Source organism: Pelophylax lessonae, assembly GCF_965119305.1.
Source record: "Pelophylax lessonae genome assembly, chromosome: 1".
NCBI lineage: Eukaryota > Metazoa > Chordata > Amphibia > Anura > Ranidae > Pelophylax > Pelophylax lessonae.
This window is the reverse complement of record NC_138768.1, coordinates 799,233,241-799,254,303: the sequence shown is the minus strand read 5'-3', so window position 1 is coordinate 799,254,303 and position 21,063 is coordinate 799,233,241. Positions and strand designations below refer to the sequence as shown.

The 21,063-nt window shown below is 40.1% G+C and overlaps 1 protein-coding gene across 1 annotated transcript in view; it reads left to right on the top strand.

Moving 5' to 3' along the window:
- The window catches only part of ABLIM2 (actin binding LIM protein family member 2), a 236,507-nt gene that overhangs the window by 124,171 nt on the left and 91,273 nt on the right, over positions 1–21,063 (top strand). The window contains exons 10-13 of the mRNA XM_082264258.1: positions 1,052–1,198; positions 7,713–7,745; positions 10,587–10,707; positions 14,052–14,150. Coding sequence (XP_082120384.1) covers positions 1,052–1,198; positions 7,713–7,745; positions 10,587–10,707; positions 14,052–14,150 — 400 coding nt within the window. The remainder of the gene's footprint in view (positions 1–1,051; positions 1,199–7,712; positions 7,746–10,586; positions 10,708–14,051; positions 14,151–21,063) is intronic.

Here is a 21,063-nt window from a genome sequence, read left to right as displayed (position 1 = left end):
CATCAGCATTATGGTTTGCCCTCAAAGGGTCGGTTGTATCTGTATCTGTAAGACTAGATGTCCAGACCACCTCCCACCTCTTACATCAGATGTCCAGAGCACCCCCCACCCCTTACATCAGATGTCCAGAGCACCCCCCACCCCTTACATCAGATGTCCAGAGAACCCCCACCCCTTACTGTAGATGTCAAGAGCTCCCCCTACCATCAGAAGCCAAGAGTCCCACCCTCACTTACATCACAGTGCACCCCCTTAACTTGTGTTGCTGCCAGTAAGAAGCTGTGGGCAGAGCTGGGAAGCATAAAGTGCAGGGTGTGGAGGAGGATCAGGGGAGGGCTGGAGTCAGCTGCTGTAGTCTGCAGAATGCTGAGACCAGGGAAGGCAGAGGTAAGGGGTTGCTCTGGCTGCACAGAGAGATGCGCAGGATCTGTAGGAGGAGTCCTGCCCTCCTATTTGCTGCCAAATGCTGATATTCAGGGGGTAGAGACAAGCCTCTCAGCTGCTGCATGAGGGGGGTGCCCCAGCTGCAGTAGAAGTGGGAGGGCCACATGAAATAGCCTGGGGAGCCAGATTCCCGTTGGCCTTGTGCTTGACACATGTTCTAGATAATTGATAGGGCAGCAAGAGGTGGCTATAAAGGAACTTAGGATAGCTAGAGACTTGAGGTCCCCTTTAATGTCTAATCCGTTGCATAGGAATTGCAAGCTTTTGAGCCACAGGCATCCTTTCTGAAGAAGTTTGTGCTGAAAAATAGCCAAGATAGGCTTTTAAAATGGCTTGCAATATGGTTTGTAAAAAGTGGGTTTTGCATAAAAACTTACCGCTGTTCCTTTGGCAGTCTCTGGATGTACACTATTTATTGCTGGGACCTGTATACCTAAGTCAATCATTGGCATTAGAGGCTTTGCATGTACAGGTCTCTGTCCTCTGCTGTGTTTTCCCTGAAGAATTTTACTTTTATTTCATTTTACCTAGTAAACTGCTAGTAAGTAATCTTTTCTGTCCTCTGCACTTACCTGTCTGTCTTCTTTCTCTTTCCTGTTATCCTTAGGCAAAGCTTGGCGATGAAATCCTTGACTACAAAGATTTGGCGGCTCTACCCAAAAGTAAAGCCATCTATAATATTGACCGTCCTGACATGATCTCCTATTCACCGTACATCAGTTATACGACAGACGACAGGCATAGTTATGGAGAGGTATTGCAAATATATGGCATTAATAAACATTTATAAGATATTAAAAAAGACAGTATTTATGGCAGTGTTTCCAAAAGTGTAGGATCTCCACTCTGTAGTGGTACACTGCCTCAAAAACTTACTGTAGGATTAGGCATACAGTGGAGTGAAGCAGATACATTCTGTCCTTTCAGTCAATGTGTGCCTTACTGACTGCCACCACTGTGGAAATGTATTCTTATTGTGCCATTATGACACCGGCCTGGCATTTAAAAAAGTGGTTTAAGCCACATACCAGAGGGGACCACTTTTGTGGGCTTTAGTGGTAGCTATGGGGAACTAGTCTACATAGTTACATAGTAGGTGAGGTTGAATAAAGACAATAGTCCATCCAGTTCAACCTGTAGTCCATCCAGTTCAACCCTAGTCTAGGAGTAGCTACGACCAAAGAAAATAGATTGTCATCTTTGCCTTACAACAGGGACATCCCTGCTTTTGGTAGTAAGGCATTCTCTAAGAGGGGTAAGTGGCTCCTGATTTTGGCTGTATACGTTTAGAAAATGTCCTAAAATGATGTTAGAAAGCAATCATGAGTATTATTTTTCACAGATCATTTTTCATTTCATCAAATAATGGACCATTGACATGGAAATAATCATAGCTAAAAGTAAAAAACATATAAAATGATGAACCTACCAGCATTATTTTATATATTGCATTTTATTTAATATTTAATTTAGTTTCTTCCATCATGGCTCTTATTTTAATCAAAAAGTGGCATGTTGTACAAAGTTGCTGGACGACCAGATAGTTTGTTATTTATGTTTGTGAACATAAAGGGGTGGATTTACTAAGCCCGGCTGTAGATGGAGCGATTTTCTTTCCTGGAACACAGGTTGCAGGAAAGAAAATTGCTTGATTCCCCCATCAAAACAGTTAGTGTTAATGGGGATTCCCTCCCATGGAGCCATTGTGTTTCCCCCACTTCCCCTGCTGTTATAGCCGCTACCAATAATCACATGCAAAATCTGACAAGCTGGTTTTACCCAATCAACTTGGGTATATTCAGCCTGCCCATACAAGGTTTGAATCTCAGCCAGTTCCAGCTGAAACGGCTGAGATTCGAACCATCTATGGCCGGCTTAAAGGTAAATAGGTTGTGCATTCTGCAAATACAATTGCTCCAGAGCTTAGTAAATGAGGTAAAGCTTCACTTTACAAAGAATACCAAATCACATGCAAGGAAAATATAAAAAAACTTGAGTTTTTGCTTGCACATGAGTGGATGATGGAAGTCAACAGAGCTTCTGTTCATTTACTAAGCTCTGGAGCAACTGCACTTGGAGAGTGCTTAGTCTATTCACCTTTAGTAAATCAAACCCAAAGTGTATCTGCTGGTAGCTCAGAAGTCTTGGATATGCAGGATATTAGGTTGGGAACTGCACAGTTTGGCTCGACATCAGCATTTTGGGTCTCCATTGAAAACTGATATTTTTTATTTTTGGCCAATGCAAGAATTAAACTACAACAATTTCCACTAATTCTTGGGCACTATGAAATCTCTTCACCTGAGCTCCTGGTTCTGCACTCCTTCTGTGGTCATTGTAATGATCCTCATTCTACCTTTAGTAATATTTTATATTATTGAAAGGTTAACATGAGACGATGGGACAAGCAAAGGTGAGTGGGAGCACCCAGAACTCCCAGGTGGACAGGGACAGAGTTGGCAGATAAGGCATTGAGATCTCTCTGTTGAAGAAAGAAGAAATACATACACTATATTGCCAAAAGTATTGGGACACCTGTCTTTACACGCACATGAAATTGAATGGCATCCCAGTCTTAGTCCGTAGGGTTCAATATTGAGTTGGCCCTCCCTTTACAGCTATAACAGCTTCAACTCTTCTGGGAAGGCTGTGCACAAGTTTTAGGGGTGTGTCTACGGGAATGTTTGACCGTTCTTCCAGAAGCACGTTTGTGGGGTCAGGCACTGATGTTGGATGAGAAGGACTGGCTCCACTCTAATTTATCCCAAAGGTGTTCTGTCAGGTTGAGGTCAGGACTCTGTGCAGGCAAGTCAGGTTCCTCCACCCAAAAACTCGCTCATCCATGTCTTTATGGACCTTGCTTTGTGCACTGGTCCAAATTATTTGGTGGAGGGGGGATTTGATAGTATAGTATATAACCAGGGGTTGTGTCAGTCCAGTGGACTCTATCTATACCAAAAAAAAAAATCACTTTAGGTAAGACTTCTTAGCGGTATTCCCGAGCGTGGCTCGGGGTTAAATTTCAGAGCCAAAAGCGGTAACCCCGAGCCACACTCGGGGTAGCACCAGAAGCATCGCTGGATCCTGTAAGCAGGGTTACTTACCTTGTCACCGGGATCCAGCGATGTATCTCGGCGGTGTCTGGCGGCGGTTCTTCCTCCCAATCCTCTCCGTGCCCCGACTTCCGTCTCCTGCGACGTGATGTTCGCAGGGGGGTGGAACCGGCGGCAAATTCAAATGTAAAACACACCAAACACACTGATACCATTCAAAATAAAAAAAATCACATTAGTTTGCCCCCCAGTGCCCTTTCCTGCAGTTTTAGTGTACTTTTTATGTATATATATATATATATATATATATACACAGTATATATATATATATGTATACATATATTCATACTTTAACTTATTTATAGTTTTTTATTATATTATAATTTATGATTTTGTGTTTCAAACTTTATCATACGAGATGTTATAAAGAAGAACGCACAGTAAAAAAAAAAAATCATATGTAAATAGTTGGTTTGGGCTGCTCATTCTTAAGAATTACATGCAAAATAATGGTACCGCTTTCAGCACCTAAAATCCGAAAGAATCATACCGCCAGGGAGGTTAAAAGGACTATGGGGTCGATTTACTAAAACTGGAGAGTGCAAAATATAACGCAGTTGTGCCAATAAGCTTCTAACTTCAGCCTGTTCAAATAAGCTTTTAAAAAAAAAAAAAAAAAAAAAACCTAGAAGCTGATTTTTTCTCTATGCAGAGATGCAACAGATTTTGCACTCTCCAGTTTTAGTAAATCAACCCTTGTATGTTGAACATTAAACACAGAGTATGATTGCTCAGCTCTCATATTAGATGTGCCACTTGTCTGGTTCTTATACTGGTCCAATGGAATGTAAGCCAGGATTTCAGCATTTATAGTCTTTTGATGCAGATTTATTGTAATACCACAATAATCATATTTGCATATTGTATTTGCTCATTTGTGCTTAGAAAAAGTGTGAGAGAGAGGAATGACATAGCAATTCTTCTGCACATTGGCTTTCTGTATAGCAGTGCAGGTGTGTGCAGCCTGTGGATGGACACTTAGATTCATCTCGGAATTCCCATGTTATCAGATACGTTACTGCTGGGTTTGTCTGAGACTTTAGGAATGTGGAAATATAGCACACTCACAAATAGGGCCCCTGTGAGTGCAGATTCCCAGTACCCAGATGTCCTATGTATCATGTATTGGATAACAGCCAAGGCGGTTTGTGATGGCAAATATGGGGACAAGAAGCTCACTGCTGCAGAGATCATAAAAGCTGATTCAACCCTCTGTGTCCCTCTCTGCTTTTCTGCTAGTAGTCCTCTATGTTGGATGTCTCTTCTGTGGGCTCTTTTTTTATATATTAACAGAACCTAACACTGCTTTTATGCCTACAGCCCCTAGCATTATTGGAGCTTGCTTGCTTTGTTATTACCAGAAAGCAAAAGAAACTGTTTTATCCTCCTGTACTGCATTTTTATTATAGAAACCTAAAAATGTAATATGGATCATACCCCCTGCACCTATCATACATTTAATCCTATACACTAATCCATTGTATTCCTCCTGGTCCTGCATTATATGCCTACATTCACTACAAGATCTATAGATATATACTGCAATCACTTCGCAGCCTAAAACACAAAATCATATTTGCTTAAACATAAAGAGTGTTCATTACAGTGATCAGTATGGGTGTAGCCTGGTTGATGATGCTTCATAGCATATAGCACAGCCAGTCAATTCAGTACCCCCTCTCCTGCTCCATAAAGATTAGAGGTCTGCTATCACTGCAGTGATAGCAGACCTCTAATCGTTGGTGTTGAGCATTTTTATTTTATTTTTAATGGTGTCATGGTGTCACACTGGAGCAAGCAATGTCCACCATACACAACAAGTGCCAAGCTCCTTCTGTTGAGGGTGTCAGTCATGTGTACCATTCTTTTACATCCCAGGCAGCCAGAAATGATGCTAAAAGCTTCCTTGTGCTGCAGTTCTTGTACATCTGCAGATGTCATAGTCGTTTTTCACACTTGTGCACCTATTGAAGCTTTGTTGGGGTGTCAGAGTTGCTTGCATATTAGGTCCATGTATTACATTAATGTGTTTTACATGCAATCTCTTGCATCAGATAGATGTAAATACCCTTTTTAAATCGCTGTAAGGTTTTTAAATAATTGGGTTTTTACATATCATATACATTTGTGTGTATGGAAGCACCCATATCTATGCATTGAATATACTGTACAAGCCCCATTCTCTGCTTTTCAGAGAAACACAACATTTGTGCTTTACTGGAAGTCTGCTGGTTGACTCATTAAAAACAATGACTCCCCTGTGTGGTTGATAATCTTATTTCAACAGTTGTTAAGAATGGAGTTTTTGCAAACTAAATGTAATTTACCATATGGACACGCAAACAGGTAAATAAATGTTATATTCATATAAAAATGTATTTTAACTGCAGTGACATCTGAAAATATGTGCCCACTGATAATACACTATAATTTTCCTTGAAAGTGAACCTGTGCTTTGCCAGTGCAGGGAAAAGCAACAGGTTCATTTTAATTGGGGAAAGGCAACCAGAAGCAAGGGAAGGGTCTACGTAGGCTTGAAGTCACCAGAGTCACAGTTTAATCACCTCCTGCTGGTATGACGTCATAGGAAGCTATGTACTTTGAGTGGAGATATCTGGATGATGCCGGCAGCTACAAGTATCTTCCAGATTTTCTTTTGTTTTCAGCCGGAGATTCCCTGCAATGTAAAAGCTATCCTAGTGGCTCATTAGCCACTGGATTGCTTTTACAGACAGTGGAAGGGACATCCTGCCACCCTCTGGTGCCTCTCTGGGCTCTCCTGTGGGATCGAGAACCAGGAGATCTGATCCCGCGGCGGCACCAGATTACCACAGAGCTGAGCAAGGACCAGTGTAAAAGGACAGTGTAAAAAAATAAAATAATAAAAAATTGAAAGCAACCTCCTCTTCTATACTTGGAAGTAGGGAGTATTCCCTTTGGCTCCTAACCCTGCCCAGGAGGATTGGGGGAGTAAAGCAAATTGGTTGCTTTGTCTTAAATGGCTAAAGAACATATTTGCTTTAAAGTGGTTGTAACCCCTCGCATATACCCAGTGAAGTGACTGGCCTCAGGTGATACACAGGGATAAAACAAATCCTCCTACATCAGTTGTACCTGTCTATCTGCAGCCTTTCGTCTCCACATCCATTCAAAGTCCAGAACTGATAAAGATTGTCTGAGCTGTCAGAAAAAAAGGTGCGGAGAGCTGAAGTTACACTCTGCAGAGCTCTGACAGCTGATTGGAGGGAAAGGGCACCCCCCCCCCCCCTTACACGGCACACAGGAACAGAGCTGAGGCTGTCAGACAGCTGGGGGGGCCTTCCCTGTCACCTTTTTTCTCTTGGTGTCAGGAACTTGTCAGAAGTGATTGACGCTGATAGCAGAGGAACAAAGCAGAACATATATGACACTTAGAGGTTGATTTACTAAAGGCAAATAGACTGTGCACCTTGCAAAGTGCAGTTGAACTCTGCAAGTGCATTTGCTTCAGAGCTTAATAAATGAGGTAAAGCTTAACTTTGCAAAGAATACCCAATCACATGCAAGGAAAATAAATAAAAAAAAAAACAAATTTTTGCTTGCACATGATTGGATGATTGAAGTCAGCAGAGTTTCTGCTCATTTACTAAGCTGCTGCACTTTGCAAAGTGCAAGTCTATTTGCCTTTAGTAAATCAACCCCTAAGTGCTTTGAGCTGAGACAAGTACACACTATGGAGGGATATGCTTTGTTCTTTTTTTATATTTGAGGTTTACAACTACTTTAAGGAAATGTGCAATGATGTATCCAGCTACTAGGAAAATGTTTTAGAATTGTTGCAGAGGCTTACTTTGGGCCACAGAAAACAGCACAAAAGCAAACAAGGCTTTAAGTTGGCTGTAAACTCAGATCAGCATTTTTAGTCTTGTCAGCAGACTTACAGCTTTCCAGGTATGAACCGTCAAACTTCCAGTAATCCTTGTCTACTAATTGTGATAGGCTGATACAGTACAGATAGGCCATGGTTATTAGCAGTATTGATTTTACACTTGTCCACATGAATATTTAATACCTGTAAATGCTATACATGGATTCTCAGAACTGTTTTCAAGTCGTTATACCCATCATGCATGGAGCCGTCTCACTAATTCCTTTTTTTTGTGTTGCTGTTTGCAGTCACCTCAGTTGCTTTCTCCAACACCTACAGAGGTAATTGGCAAAGTCTACATGTTTGTCTTTTTTTTTTTTGTGTTTATTATTTTTGCCTTTTGCTTCTGTCATGCTGGCATTCTCATCTCACCAAGATCTCATAATTATTATTTTATTTTATATCTGGTGAAAAATAATCCATATAACTCTGTACAAAGAAGCTGCAAGTGTCCCAAGAATTTAACTGTTAATATGTTTTTTTTTTTATGCAATGTGGTGAAAGTGTACTGTCAGTGTGCAAAGTTCAGTAACTGATGGCCAATCAGATTACTATAATCAGATGAGTATCCCTTGGTTCACACCAGTGCAGCTTTGAAATCGCTATACTTCAGCGTAATATCAAAGCCGTAGATTAGTGCAATTTGGACCTCCAATTTCACTACAGCTTGCAACTTCATTTAACAGAAGTCAATGCAAGTCACAGTGAAATCGCAAAAAAGTCGTTCAGGAACCCTTTTCAGAGTTGTTGCGACTTGAGCTGCAACTATTTAAATGGTTATATTGCCAGCAATGGGGTGCGATTTCGAACGGTCACATTGAATGACAAATCACACTGGTTCAAACCAGGGCTAAAGGAAGAATTTCCAATGGATACCTTGTGTTACTGCACTTTGTACCTTATTGTTTCTCTTTTGCTGTTTGTTGAGCTGAGGATGTGAATTCTTGTTTGAAGCATCCCTGTTCCTTGTAATATCATGCAAAAGATTTTATGAAAAACAGACTGTAAACTACACTATATTGTTTTTTCTTGGGTTTGGTTATCTTTTAAGAATGACTTGTTAGCATTCTTAGAAGAAAATCTAGGATGCAATAGGCAATGAGAAGAATCTGCCTATACCATACTTGGTGCATAAGAAGCTCATCCACTTACATTTGTTACATGCTCAGGAGATCTAGGAATGTTATTAAGCATCAAATAAACTATACTGTATGTGTGTATATGTATATATATATATATATATATATATACAGTATATATATATATATATATATATATATATATATATATATATATATATATATATATATATATATTTATTTATTTATATATTAGGTCCTCTAGATCAGCAATCAGCAAGATTTTAAAGTCTACCAAAGAGAAATGTTGGATGACCAGCAGTGTTCACATATGCAACCAAGGGGTTAAGCTGCAGTTTTACTGAGCCCTGGTTGCCCCTCTAAGGCTGGGTTCACACTGGTGTGATGCGGTAAAACCTGCGATTCCTGTGCAGGTTCCCGCATCTCACCTGAATCGCAGACGGTTCACACTGACATCTGGGAACCACTGCTGGTGTCAATCTCAATGTAAAGTTAATGACACCCCCAGATCAGTTCGCAGATCGCAGTGCAAACTGTGAAATAGTACAGGAATCGGATCACATTGGATGTGAACACCCATGCAATCCGATTCCAGTGCAGGCAAAGAATAGGATCCTGTACCATTTTGGTTCGAATGCAATGCGAATTTAGCCATATAAGCTGTATGGCTGAACTTGCATCGCAAAGACATCGCATGTGATCTGCACAGCAATGCAGGGCATTTCACATGTGATGTCTGCGTTCGGACCAGTGTGAACCCAGCCTGAATGAGTGGATGCAGCTGCTCAGGGCTGTACACATACGGTACATTTTGAAACAAATGGGATTTGTCTTGCTGAGTATTTTAGAGCTTTAAGCAGAAAATCGCTCAGGTGTTAATGGGGCCTAAATCTTCTAGCTCATTGGTCATCTTGCAGTGTAAACCTTTTGTACTTTTACATGTAAAACAGGCAGCAATTGTGCCCCAGGCAGTGTGAGATATACATTGCTATGTTATTCAGAGGAATGTATTTGAAGAAAAAAAAAAAGCTTTGCTATACTTTCTAATTACAGAACTCTGAACTTTTTAGAACTCTGACCTACTTTCAGTGGTGTCTGGATTTAGGAGGGCTGTTGATATGCAAACCAGATAATCTCCAGACCTAAACACCCAGAATAAGTTGGTGTCTATGTCTGCTCTGCTTTAAAGAAGTTCTCTTGATGGGGCACCTCCCACCCATCCACTGATGCTTGCCTTTGTTGTACTCCCCTAGTCGTCTATGGGAGTACTAAGAATTACACATTTCCAGCTATGGGAGAGCATGTTACCATCTTCCCTTCTTTCAATATGTATCGCTCAGGACTGAGCTGCCATTCATCAGGCCCAAACATTGTCACACACAAGAGAAGATCACTTACTCAGAACAGTGGGGGAGTATGAGAAAGGAGAGTATGAGCAGGTGAAAGACGCACCCTATCAAGAGAACCCATAATTTTGCCCTAAACGGAAGTGGAAACCGTTTTCCCAAAACACTTTTTTTGCCACAGTGTGATATTTACTGTGCCCTCCCCCACAAATGCTGAGGTTCACACAGTTCCTATATATTTCATTCCTGTTACTTGTTAGAGACATGTGGAACACAAATACAGTAAATGTTTCAACATTTTTGTGACAATGCTATGGGGTTTATGCTAAAGGAGAAGTATGGCCAAAGCTTTTTTGGCCATACTTCGCCTATGGATAAGTTTGTTCTGCACTCCTTTGACCAGTTTTCAACCGATGGCGGGCTAAAGCCAGTTGGATGTAAAACGCTTAAAACAGAGTTCATTTTTAAGGTGTTCCTTGAGGGTATTTAACTTTTTCAGCTGTAATAAGTGAGGAAGCTTGGCATTTTTATTGGCTTTCTATGACCTATGACAGCTATCATAGCATCTAGAGGTTGAAGCCATTGCTGGTGAGGTGATGGAATGATCCATTAGATTAATACTATATAATGGTTTTCATGGCACACTTGTTTTATCTCATGTTTCTATTCCATTCAGGGAGATCTTGATGATCGATCACTGAAACAGTACCGAGCGTCCAGCCCGAGCTCCACTGGCTCCATAGGATATGGCCGTTATACTCCAACATCTCATTCACCTCAACATTACAGCAGACCAGGTAAAGTTGGAATGAATTGCTTTTAACTTTCTACATTTTTATGTCTGCCACTTATGTACAGAAAAGTGAGAGAATTGTTACTCTACAGTGCTTATATTTTCAAGCTCCTTTAGGCCTCATGTACACTGCTGCTGATAAACAGATGTTTAAAAGCATTTAGTTGTTTTTTCAGCAGCCGTTGAACTCTCCCCTAAGTTATGTTATCAGGCCATGTACACTGAGAAGTTTATAGTCAGTGTGGTTTAGTGGCATTTTTGTTTAAAGCAAAAAATGTGTTCAGACAGAAGTTTGTTGGCATTTGAAAAGTCAAATGCTTGCAAACGCATCTAAACGCAGTAATTTCACGCCTTTTTCCATCCACCATCATACTACTGAACTCAACACTACACCGTTAATCACTACAAAACAAACACAAACAAAAGACTGTATATAATCTCTGTACTATACGTGTACATACTACATAGTATATCTTTTTTCACTCCTCAGTACATCTGCACTATTTATATTTGTATGTATCTTTATCATTACGGTACATTCTGCCCAACATTTCACACTCATCTGTGTATATAATGTATGTGTATGTATTTATATATATATATATATATATATATATATATATATAATGTATATATATTTTTTAATTTGTAAATATGCTAGATGGTTATCTGCACTCTTGCACGACTGCTACATTTTGCATTTCTGGTAGATGCTAAACGGCATTTCGTTGCTGTGTACCTGTACTATGCAATGACAATAAAGTTGTATCTATCTATCTATCTATCTATCTATCTATCTATCTATCTATCTATCTATCTATCTATCTATCTATCTATCTATCTATCTATCTATCTATCTATCTATCTATCTATCTATCTATCTATCTATCTATCTATCTATCTATCTATCTATCTATCTATCTATCTATCTATCTATCTAAGCGTTTTGTTTATAGGTGTTTTCAATGGTGATAAATTGCTGACCATTTTACAATGTAAAAACGCTTCTAAACACAAATGCCACTAAACACGCATAAACGCGGCATGTAAACGCGGCAAAACGGACGTTTTTAATCGTCGGTTACTAGCTGTCAAGTTTTGGCGTTCAGGAGAGGTTTTCAAACGTCCCGTGTACTTGAAGCTTTGTAATAAAAAAATCATGTTTAAATAATCATTGCACATTTTTAATGGTTCTCATACCAGTCATAACCTGGACAATGTAAACTGAACATATAATGGCAAATGTTATAAGCGGAAGCTAGGTTCAGGTTAAACCATGTGTCAAAAGGATCCATAGATCCAAAGATACAGGCAACTAAATTTATAGCCACATTTTAACTGTTCCTAGATTTGAGCTTGGCTATGCCATTCATGAGTGCCCCTGTTGGTTAATGAGCCCATCACATCAAAGAAAACATATGGCAGTGATAAAAAAAAAATAATTGAGAGGCTAATACAAGTGTCAGATGGCAGAATCATCTTGAAGGGAGCAACGCTTTCCCTTGCTACTCACTGGACAGGTGAGGTAAGTATTCACCCCATTGTTTTACAGGATTCATCCCACTGACTTATTTCATGAGAGTGCCAGAGTCGCTTTAAAGTGAACCTCACATGAAAATGGAAGGTGTGCTTATCTTGCAGCCTTCCACCCCATGAAAAAAACGCACATTTTATTGAAAAATAATTTGAAAAAAGCCCAAATACATCCTCCGCTAGGTTCTGGCCACTTTGCCTAGGCAAGGGGGATATCAGTCACCTATACCATGGAATATGGTAGCCCTGTGCAGGAACATCTTTGTGGGATTTTGTATCCTCGGAGGAGCCCATCGTGAGGTTAAGGGACCTCAACCTCACCTTGGCAAAGTGTCTGGACCTGGCTGTAATATTAATATATTCTAAATTGGAACTAAACCCATCAATTTAACAGTTTAAAAAAACAGTTCCTGCCACGTGCCAGGATTGTAATTGTCACATTGGTTGTGCTCTGTCAAACCATCAAATGATTAGTGTCATACATGATCACATGCGCAACGTCATAGCACTTGATGATCGAACAGAAGCCAAGATGGCAGCTTCCTTGGCTAAAAAAAGGGATAATTTCACTGTAAATGTAAATTAATTTTAGCCGACATTTGACCTCTAACTGCAGGAGCTGTGGAGCAATTCATTGTTCAGCTGAAGTTCTCTAAGTACATCTCACTTAGCTCCCTCTCCCACCAGTGATTAAACATCTCAACTCCCAATTCTGCTCTCTATCAGCAGTGAATCAACATTTCAGCTCATATTGCTTCCCACTACCAACAGTGACTCAACAGCTCAGCTCCCTGTTTCAGCAGTAACTCAAAGTTCACAGCAGAAGCACTGAAGCCCTCTAAATTCTTCTCTTAGCAACTCAGCTCCCTCTCTCAGCAGTAATTTAACAGCTCAGTTCACACCGATCTCCGTCCCACCATTGACTTAGCAGCCTTCTGACCTACAGATCTGTGATGTAGACACAGATCAAGAATTCTGAGAGAGAAGCAGGGTGATGTAAGCTTTTTAGTGAATTATTTTGTTGCTTGCATTGTGAATTTTGAGAATGAATTGCTTCACAGTACCTATAGCCACTGAGGTCATTGGGGGACTTGTTTTAAAGCTTATTAACTGCTTATTGAAAGTATGCAAATAATAAAATGTCCTCAGCCTTGCCACAGGTTTACTTTAAAGTATGTACTGTACATGTTAAGTGACAACCTTAACTTGTACAGTTCTAGAGAAGAGTAAATTGGGGAGGAAAACTCTTCTCGCATACTTTAACAAATCACATTATTAAAAAAAAAAAAAAAGATTCATTAAAAAACGGAATGTAGTTATTTCAAAAACTACTTTCAGCATACAGAATTTTTTGCAGCAAGGGGCCAATTTAGGGAAATATACTATTGGGAAATAAAAAACAAATCCCTATAATACTGAAAACATATTAAGAGATGGAAAAACACACTTTCACACTAAAGTAATCCAGGATATTTACAGCACCACACAGCAACCAGTCAGTTTGATGTCTTTATATTTTCCCAGTGCCCCCACCTTATTGCCTCCCTTTAAAATACCTTGCTGTATTAACTATTTGAGGTTCTTCTGAGTTGTTGGTTCTAAGGAAAACATAATTGTACTTCTTTGTACTTGATTTCCATCTCATATCAACAAAACTTGTTTATGGAGAAAGCTCTGCATGATCTTATACAGCGAGTAAGCTGCAAAACATTTGCTTATTTTATTTACAATGCTTTGCAATTTATCTGTTAGTGCATGAGTTCCCTCATGGAACTAAAACCGTTCTTTTAATTTCCTTTTTTGTTGGCTGATCAGTTGGTACTGAGCCTTTTGGTACCAGCAGCTGCACATCTCTGTCCCAACATACAAGCCCCACATCTACATTAAGGCATCATTACATCCCTTTCTTCAAAGGTAAGGACAGGAGTGCATCTGTGCTGTGATTCCTGTAACTGACATGGCGTTGGTTCAGATATACTTTTCTCCTTGTTTTGCTTTGTGACAGCATGAACACAAACTATTTTATGTTGTCCCCTTTTCTTTTGTTATTCTTTTATGTTTTTTTTTTTCACTCATTACCTGAAGCAACATCTTATAACATTTACAAATACAATCTCTTATTTGAAATGATCAATGGAGGGCTTATTCACACCTAAACAATCCTTTGCTGTGCATTAATGCATAAATGTTTGCGTGTTAAGGCACACACTGATGTGTTGCATTAAAGCCCTAGTTTCATAATGAATGGGCTGCCAACACACCACAATGGTGTAAAAAAAAAAAAAAAAAACGCATGACCCTTTTTAACAACACTGTGCACCACAACACATGGTATATGCTTTGTGATGTGCTGTGGTGCGTTGGGCATTGGGCTCTACTGTACAGTGCATTGGGGTGCCATTCACAATGAGCTGAACTGCAATGCACTGCACATAGAGCAGGTGCTTTGCCATGAATTGTGGCAACATGCATTAATGCACATGTTTTAGCATGCATTGCCACAAACAGGGCTGAGACAAGGGGTGGATCAGGAGGGGCAACTACCCTGGGCCCAATGGTTTATTGCAGGGATGGGGCACCCTGACCCTAACCCTAAGGGAAAGGGGGGGAGCGCAGTTTGGCATCTTTGCCCTGGGCGCTGTATGACCTTGTCCCGGCACTGTCCACAAAGCACAAGTGTGCATGAGCCATAAAAGGAACATGAGTAGGCAAAGTGACAGGGTCTTCTGCCCTTACTTTTAGGATCCCATGCTTGATGCCTGAGCAACCTACAGCCAGGCCTGAACACTGTTACATGGGGGTGGGGAGAAAGTCAGTAACCCTGTGTAAACTGCAACAAAGATTGACAAAGAGCTTACACAGGGATTAAGTGGGCCATAGACAGAGTGTTTTTCTTTGCTGCTCCTCAGTCAGTGTTAATAGGGGAATCCCTCCCGTGGAGTCATTGTGTTATAATAGCCGTTAGCAATAATTGCATGTAAAATCTGACAGGCTAGTTGTACCCACGCTGGGTACAATCAGCCTGCACATACATGGTTCAAATCTCAACTGGTTCAGCAGGGATTTGAACCATCTATGACTGGCGTAAGACTCAATGCTCCAGAACAGAGCAGCAGAGGAGTGCAGGAAAGTTAAGTAACAATGAAAGGGATGATGGCCAAAGCGACAAAATTTCAAAAAAGAATTCTAGTCTGTTTAAAAGGAAGAATAAAGCCAGCCATAGATGGATCAAAATTCCTGCTGAACTGGCTGAATTTCAATCCATCTATGGGCAGGCTGGTTATATAGAATCAATCTCTCAATCAACTTCTGTACAACCAGCCTGTTGGAAAATTTTTACTCCATCAGTGCCACTCGCTGTAGCCAGCCGTGTTGATGAGGGAGGGAGGGATGGGAGGGATTCCTCTATCCACCTCAAGTGTATGGATGAGAGAATTGATTAGAACGAAAGAAAATGAATTATGTGTGGCCTGCTTAAAACTGAAAACTTGTTTACGTTCCTTCTTATTGAGGAGCAACTAATATGAAAATTCACCTTTAAGATCACTTCAATTTTAGGTATGTGATCCAAAATGTGCAGCAAATGGTCAGATGTCATTTTTAAAATAGGTTTCTGCTCTCACCCATAGGGGTTGATTTACCAAAGGCAACTAGACTGTGCACTTTGCAAAGTGCAGTTGCTTCAGAGCTTGGTAAATGAGGTAAAAATTTATTTGCAAACAATCACGTGCAAAGAAAATGAAAAGAAACACATTTTTGCTTGATTTGCACATGATTGAATGATAGAAGTCAGCAGAGCTTCGGCTCATTTACTAAGCTCTGGAGAAACTGCTCTTGCAGAGTGCACAGCCTGTTTGCCTTTAGTAAATCAATCCCATTGTCTCTTCCATGTATAATGCTTTGATAAAGTAGATCTTGAGCCCATTTTACTTTGCTTTTGTACAGCATGGGGAAAAGTAGTAAGCTTTTTTTCTCCTGTGTTCTCATTGTGGAGACCTTTCCCAGCGCCCTGTACCGGTAATATCACAAAAGTAAACGCAGACAGAAGTAAAAACCCCTTCCCACTACATTTTGTGTAAAGCGGTTGTAAAAGCGGTTGTATACCACTGGCCTTTTTTTTTCCTGTAAGGTAAAGTCTTATTGTGCTACTATGCATCACAAACTAGCACATTATGTGAAACTTACCTTAAAACAAAGCTGTTCCAGTGCCTCGATGTCAGCGCAGCAGCCGCTTCCATCTTCACCCATCTTGCTTCCAGGTTTGCGGGCTCCAGCTCTGTGACTGGCCAGAGCCGTGATGATGTCACTCGCATGCCAATGATGTCACTGGCTGCATGTAGTGTATATCCTAAACGCTGCTCCTTCTTATAGGCTTACCTATAGGTAAAAATCAGGAAAGGAAGTTTACGTCCTCTTTAAGCCAGACATAAATAGGCCCCAAGGCATCTGCACCAACCTCTCCACTGCCTAATGCTGATTAAAGGCAAAAATCACGCGGAGCACTGAATTCTCTCATATCATAATGGGAGCTAATGCATGTTTGCATGTACAATCTAGTGAATGTCACCGCATTCTCCAGTCTGTAATAAGCCAAAAGCCAACGTAATCAGTCTGCAATTTACAGATAACTGGGAGAAGCAAGGCAGATCGATTGGATCAACTACTTTAAAAGTGTAATTTTTGATTTTATTTAATAGAGGCAAGAGGATTTGCATGAAATCCCCCATCAGGTCATGCCTATCATTAATTCCATTTCTCTGGTGTAATAATTTGAGAAATTTGTATAAGTCAGCTTGTGCTTATTGAGGCAGATTGCCTGAAAAGTGTTTGATTTGCTCAGTTTTAGGAAATCCTTGTTTAATAAAGTAAAGCTGGCATGCCTTGTTCCCATTTTCATAGGATCCCTGTGAAGACTGTTAGCCAGGCTATGAAGGAAGGTGGAAATTTTGTCTGAGATGTCGCCTTCTAGTTGGGGCATCTCACTTTGCCATAGGACTGCACAGCAGCCTCTAGGCAACCTTGTCTGTTAGGATAGTCATGGGAGATTTTCCCTCCCTCAAGCAGGGTGGGTCTGATATTAAAGAATAACTAAAGGCAAAACTTTGTTTAGTTTGGATAGAATGAAGAGGTATTAGTACACCTGTCAGGTTTAAATTGCTGTACCCCCGTTAGGGAGATTCACCCTCTCTATTTGTCCTGCTTACCAATTATCATTAACCTCCCTGGCGGTATGATTATGTCAGGAATTCTGTACCAAAAGCGGTACAATTTTTTTCATGGAAATTTGGCGTTATGTATTATAGGCCTACAATTCTTACTTAATTACTTACGTAATTACTGACTTAAACCTGACCAAAACAAGACTCTAGTAGACATCCCAGATGTGATAAATTTGAAACACAAACGCATGAATTATAATCTAATCAATAATATAATTTTATTATATAATATATAACATATATATATATATTATATTATATAATAAAATTATATTATTGATTAGATTATAATTCATGCATTATATTATATATATATATATATATATATATATATATGTGTGTGTGTGTGTGTGTGTATATATATATATATATATATATATATTTACATACATAAATATTTTTATATATATCTCAGATGGCTGGCGATCACAGCAATGGGAGATCATCGCTGGATCGCCAGGAGAAGGTAAGACACCGCTGCGCGCTCTGCACATCCACCCCGAGCGTGACTTGGAGATACCGATCCTAGCATAGAAAATCCACACGAAAATATTAAATTTCGTGTTGTCCCCAGAAAATAATTAAAGGGAAATCTTCTAGTGGGAACACTAGTGTCAACCATGGATTTCCTCTCAATTCCCATTTTGGCTGTTGGACAGGAAGTGAAGGAAAATCTCCCCAATAGGGTTCAAAAGTAAAAAAAAAAAAAACCTGACTGGGGTTATAAACCTCCCTCTAACCAGAATGAAAAAAAAATTGCCTTTTAGTTCTATTGTCAGCGTGACTAGAGAAGGGTCAGACAGTAGTACAGATCTTCACTGGTTCTAACTGTCCTATGACATATAGAGATGTTAGAGATACCCCTAACTTATTTTCCACTTCCATCTTTGGTCAATATTCCATTACGGTTGCTTCTAATCATGAAATGTGTTCATCTTGCATGACAATTATGTTGAGATCCATCAACACAATTTAATGTCTGCTGCACAAATTGTATTTCTAAATTTCATTGTAATCTATAAACCTTGGAAATGTCACTGCACTTAATATTGATCGTGGAAGTAAATGTGAACACAGGTGACATTATGACATTATGTTTTCATTGTGTTTCTTGTTCTTTGGTGAGTTAAATCATTTACAATTGTTTTCAACATCTGTTCTTCTATGGTATGCTGTTATACGCAAGATCTGCTTTAACTACATAAATTTAAATCCAATCTGTCCTCCAGATAAGTTATTTTGAAGATTTAATTTGAAGAGCTGTGCAGAGATTAAAAACATTTCACTAAAGAGGGAGTTTGCAAATACATATTATTTGCAAACTTAGCCAAAAAAACAAATCTATATATTAATCTGTAATGGTTGGGTCCATGTACATTTCTTTTTATCTGTGGTAAGAAACATCTGTCCCAAACTGCTGATATAAGCAGAGATTAACAGCTTTTTAATTCAGAGATGTTTTCCAAGCTATACCTTATACGTACGATAACAAGCCTTATGCGCATTTTTATTTTTATTTTTTTGTTCTAAGGCCCCTCACACACAGGCATCAGATGGGGGCACCCTATGCAATACCAATAAGATATATTCAAATCCAAAAAGCTTACACATATACACCGATCAGCCATAACATTGTCACCACCCACCATAACATTTTTACCACTCATGTAATATTAATTTTTGCCACCAAACCTGCCCGGATCCATTGAGACATGTACTCCACTAGACCACTAAAGATATGCTGTGGTATCTGGCACCAAGCTGTCAGTATTAGATCCTTTAAGTCCTGTAAGTTGCGAGGGGGGGTCTCCATATATTGAACTTCCCATAGTGCATCCTGGTGCAACCTTTGCCTGAGGTAAGCAATGCACATACTCCCAGCCATCCACGGGATGAAAAAGAAAGCATGATTCATCAGACCAGGCCACCTTCTTCCATTGCTCTGTGGTCTAGTTCTGATGCTCATGTTTCCATTGTAGGGACTTTTGGCTGTGGATATGGGTCAGCATGGGCACCTTGACCAGTCTGCAGCTATGCAGCCCCATACACAACAAACTGTGATGCACTGTGTGTTCTGAAACCTTGCTATCAGAAACAACATTAACTTTTTTCAGCAGTTTGAGATACAGTAGCTTTTCTGTTGGATCTGACGACACAGGCCAGCCTTCACTCCCCACGTGCCTCAGTTAGCCTTGGCCGCCAATGAACCTGTCACCGGCTCCCTGGTTTTACTTCCTTGGACCTTTTATAGTATGTCCTGACTACTGCAGACCAGGAACACAATAGCAATAGCTGCAGTTTTGGAGTTGATTGGACCCAGTCTTCTAGCCATTACAATCTGGTCCTTGTCAGAGTTGCTAAAATCCTTAGGCTTGCTAATTTTTGATACTTTTAACACATCTACTGCCTAATATATCCCATCCACTTTCAGGGGCCATTGTAACGAGATAATGTTTTTCACTTTACGTCTCAGTGTCATGTTATGACTGATCAGTGTATATAAACCATCAGGTGCTAAAGGGGTGTGACCACATGTAATACTGAAAAATTCTGACCAAACCCTCAGCACGCTGCTATATACTCTTCAATATTTCTAGCAAACTTTGCATAAAATTAATGATTTTTGGCTCATATACATTGTAATACATGTTCAGGCTGGTCAAGTGTGGCAAAGTAATCCCTGTCTGGCCAGTCCATACTCTACTCTGCAAAATACTTACATGCTTATAGCATAACTCTTTGCCACTATAGGGCAGAGAGATAAAGTTGAAGGACAGCTACAGACTTAGGTCTGGTCACTGACCTGCACTATGCAATAGATATAAGAGATGTCATTGCTCCAATCCAAATAGCCCTCACATATGCTGTATATATAGATATATATCTATATATACAGATATATATCTTTATTTATATATAAATTTCCCATCAGGAGGGTGGGGTATATATATATATATATGTTTAAGCTATTTTGATTTGAGCACTGACATACCTTATTTCTGTGTAACTATAGCTCTCCTTCAACTGTGTCTATCTGCCCCATTCTGACTCTACATCCACCAAATATATGCTATAAGCAAGTACGTATTTTGCTTTTTATGAGTAGATTAGGGACTGGCTAGAGAGGGATTACGTTGATGCAGTTAGCCAGCATGAACATGTATTGCAATATACATGAACCAAAAATCCCTGTTTTTATATAAAGTTTGCTAGAAAAGTTTAAAGGAGTTGTAAAGGCAGGACGTTTTTTTTTTTTTTACCTCAATGCGTTCTATGCATTAAGATATAAAGCCTTCTCCTTGTAGCAGCCTCCCCAGCACCCGCTAATACTTATCTGTGCCCCCTTTCTGTCCAGCGATGTCCACGAGTACCTCGGCCATCCGAGACTCCCCCTCCTGATTGGCTGAGACACAGCCGTGGCGCCATTGGCTCCAGCGGCTGTCAATCAAAGTCAGTGAACCAATCAGGCGATAGAGGGGGTGGGGCCAAACAGCAGCTCCGTGGGGAAAATGGGCAGATGGAGCTGCAGCTCGGCTCAGGTGCCCCCATAGCAAGCTGCTTGCTGTTGGGGCACTCAGCAGGAGGGAGGGGCCATGAGAAAAGAAGAG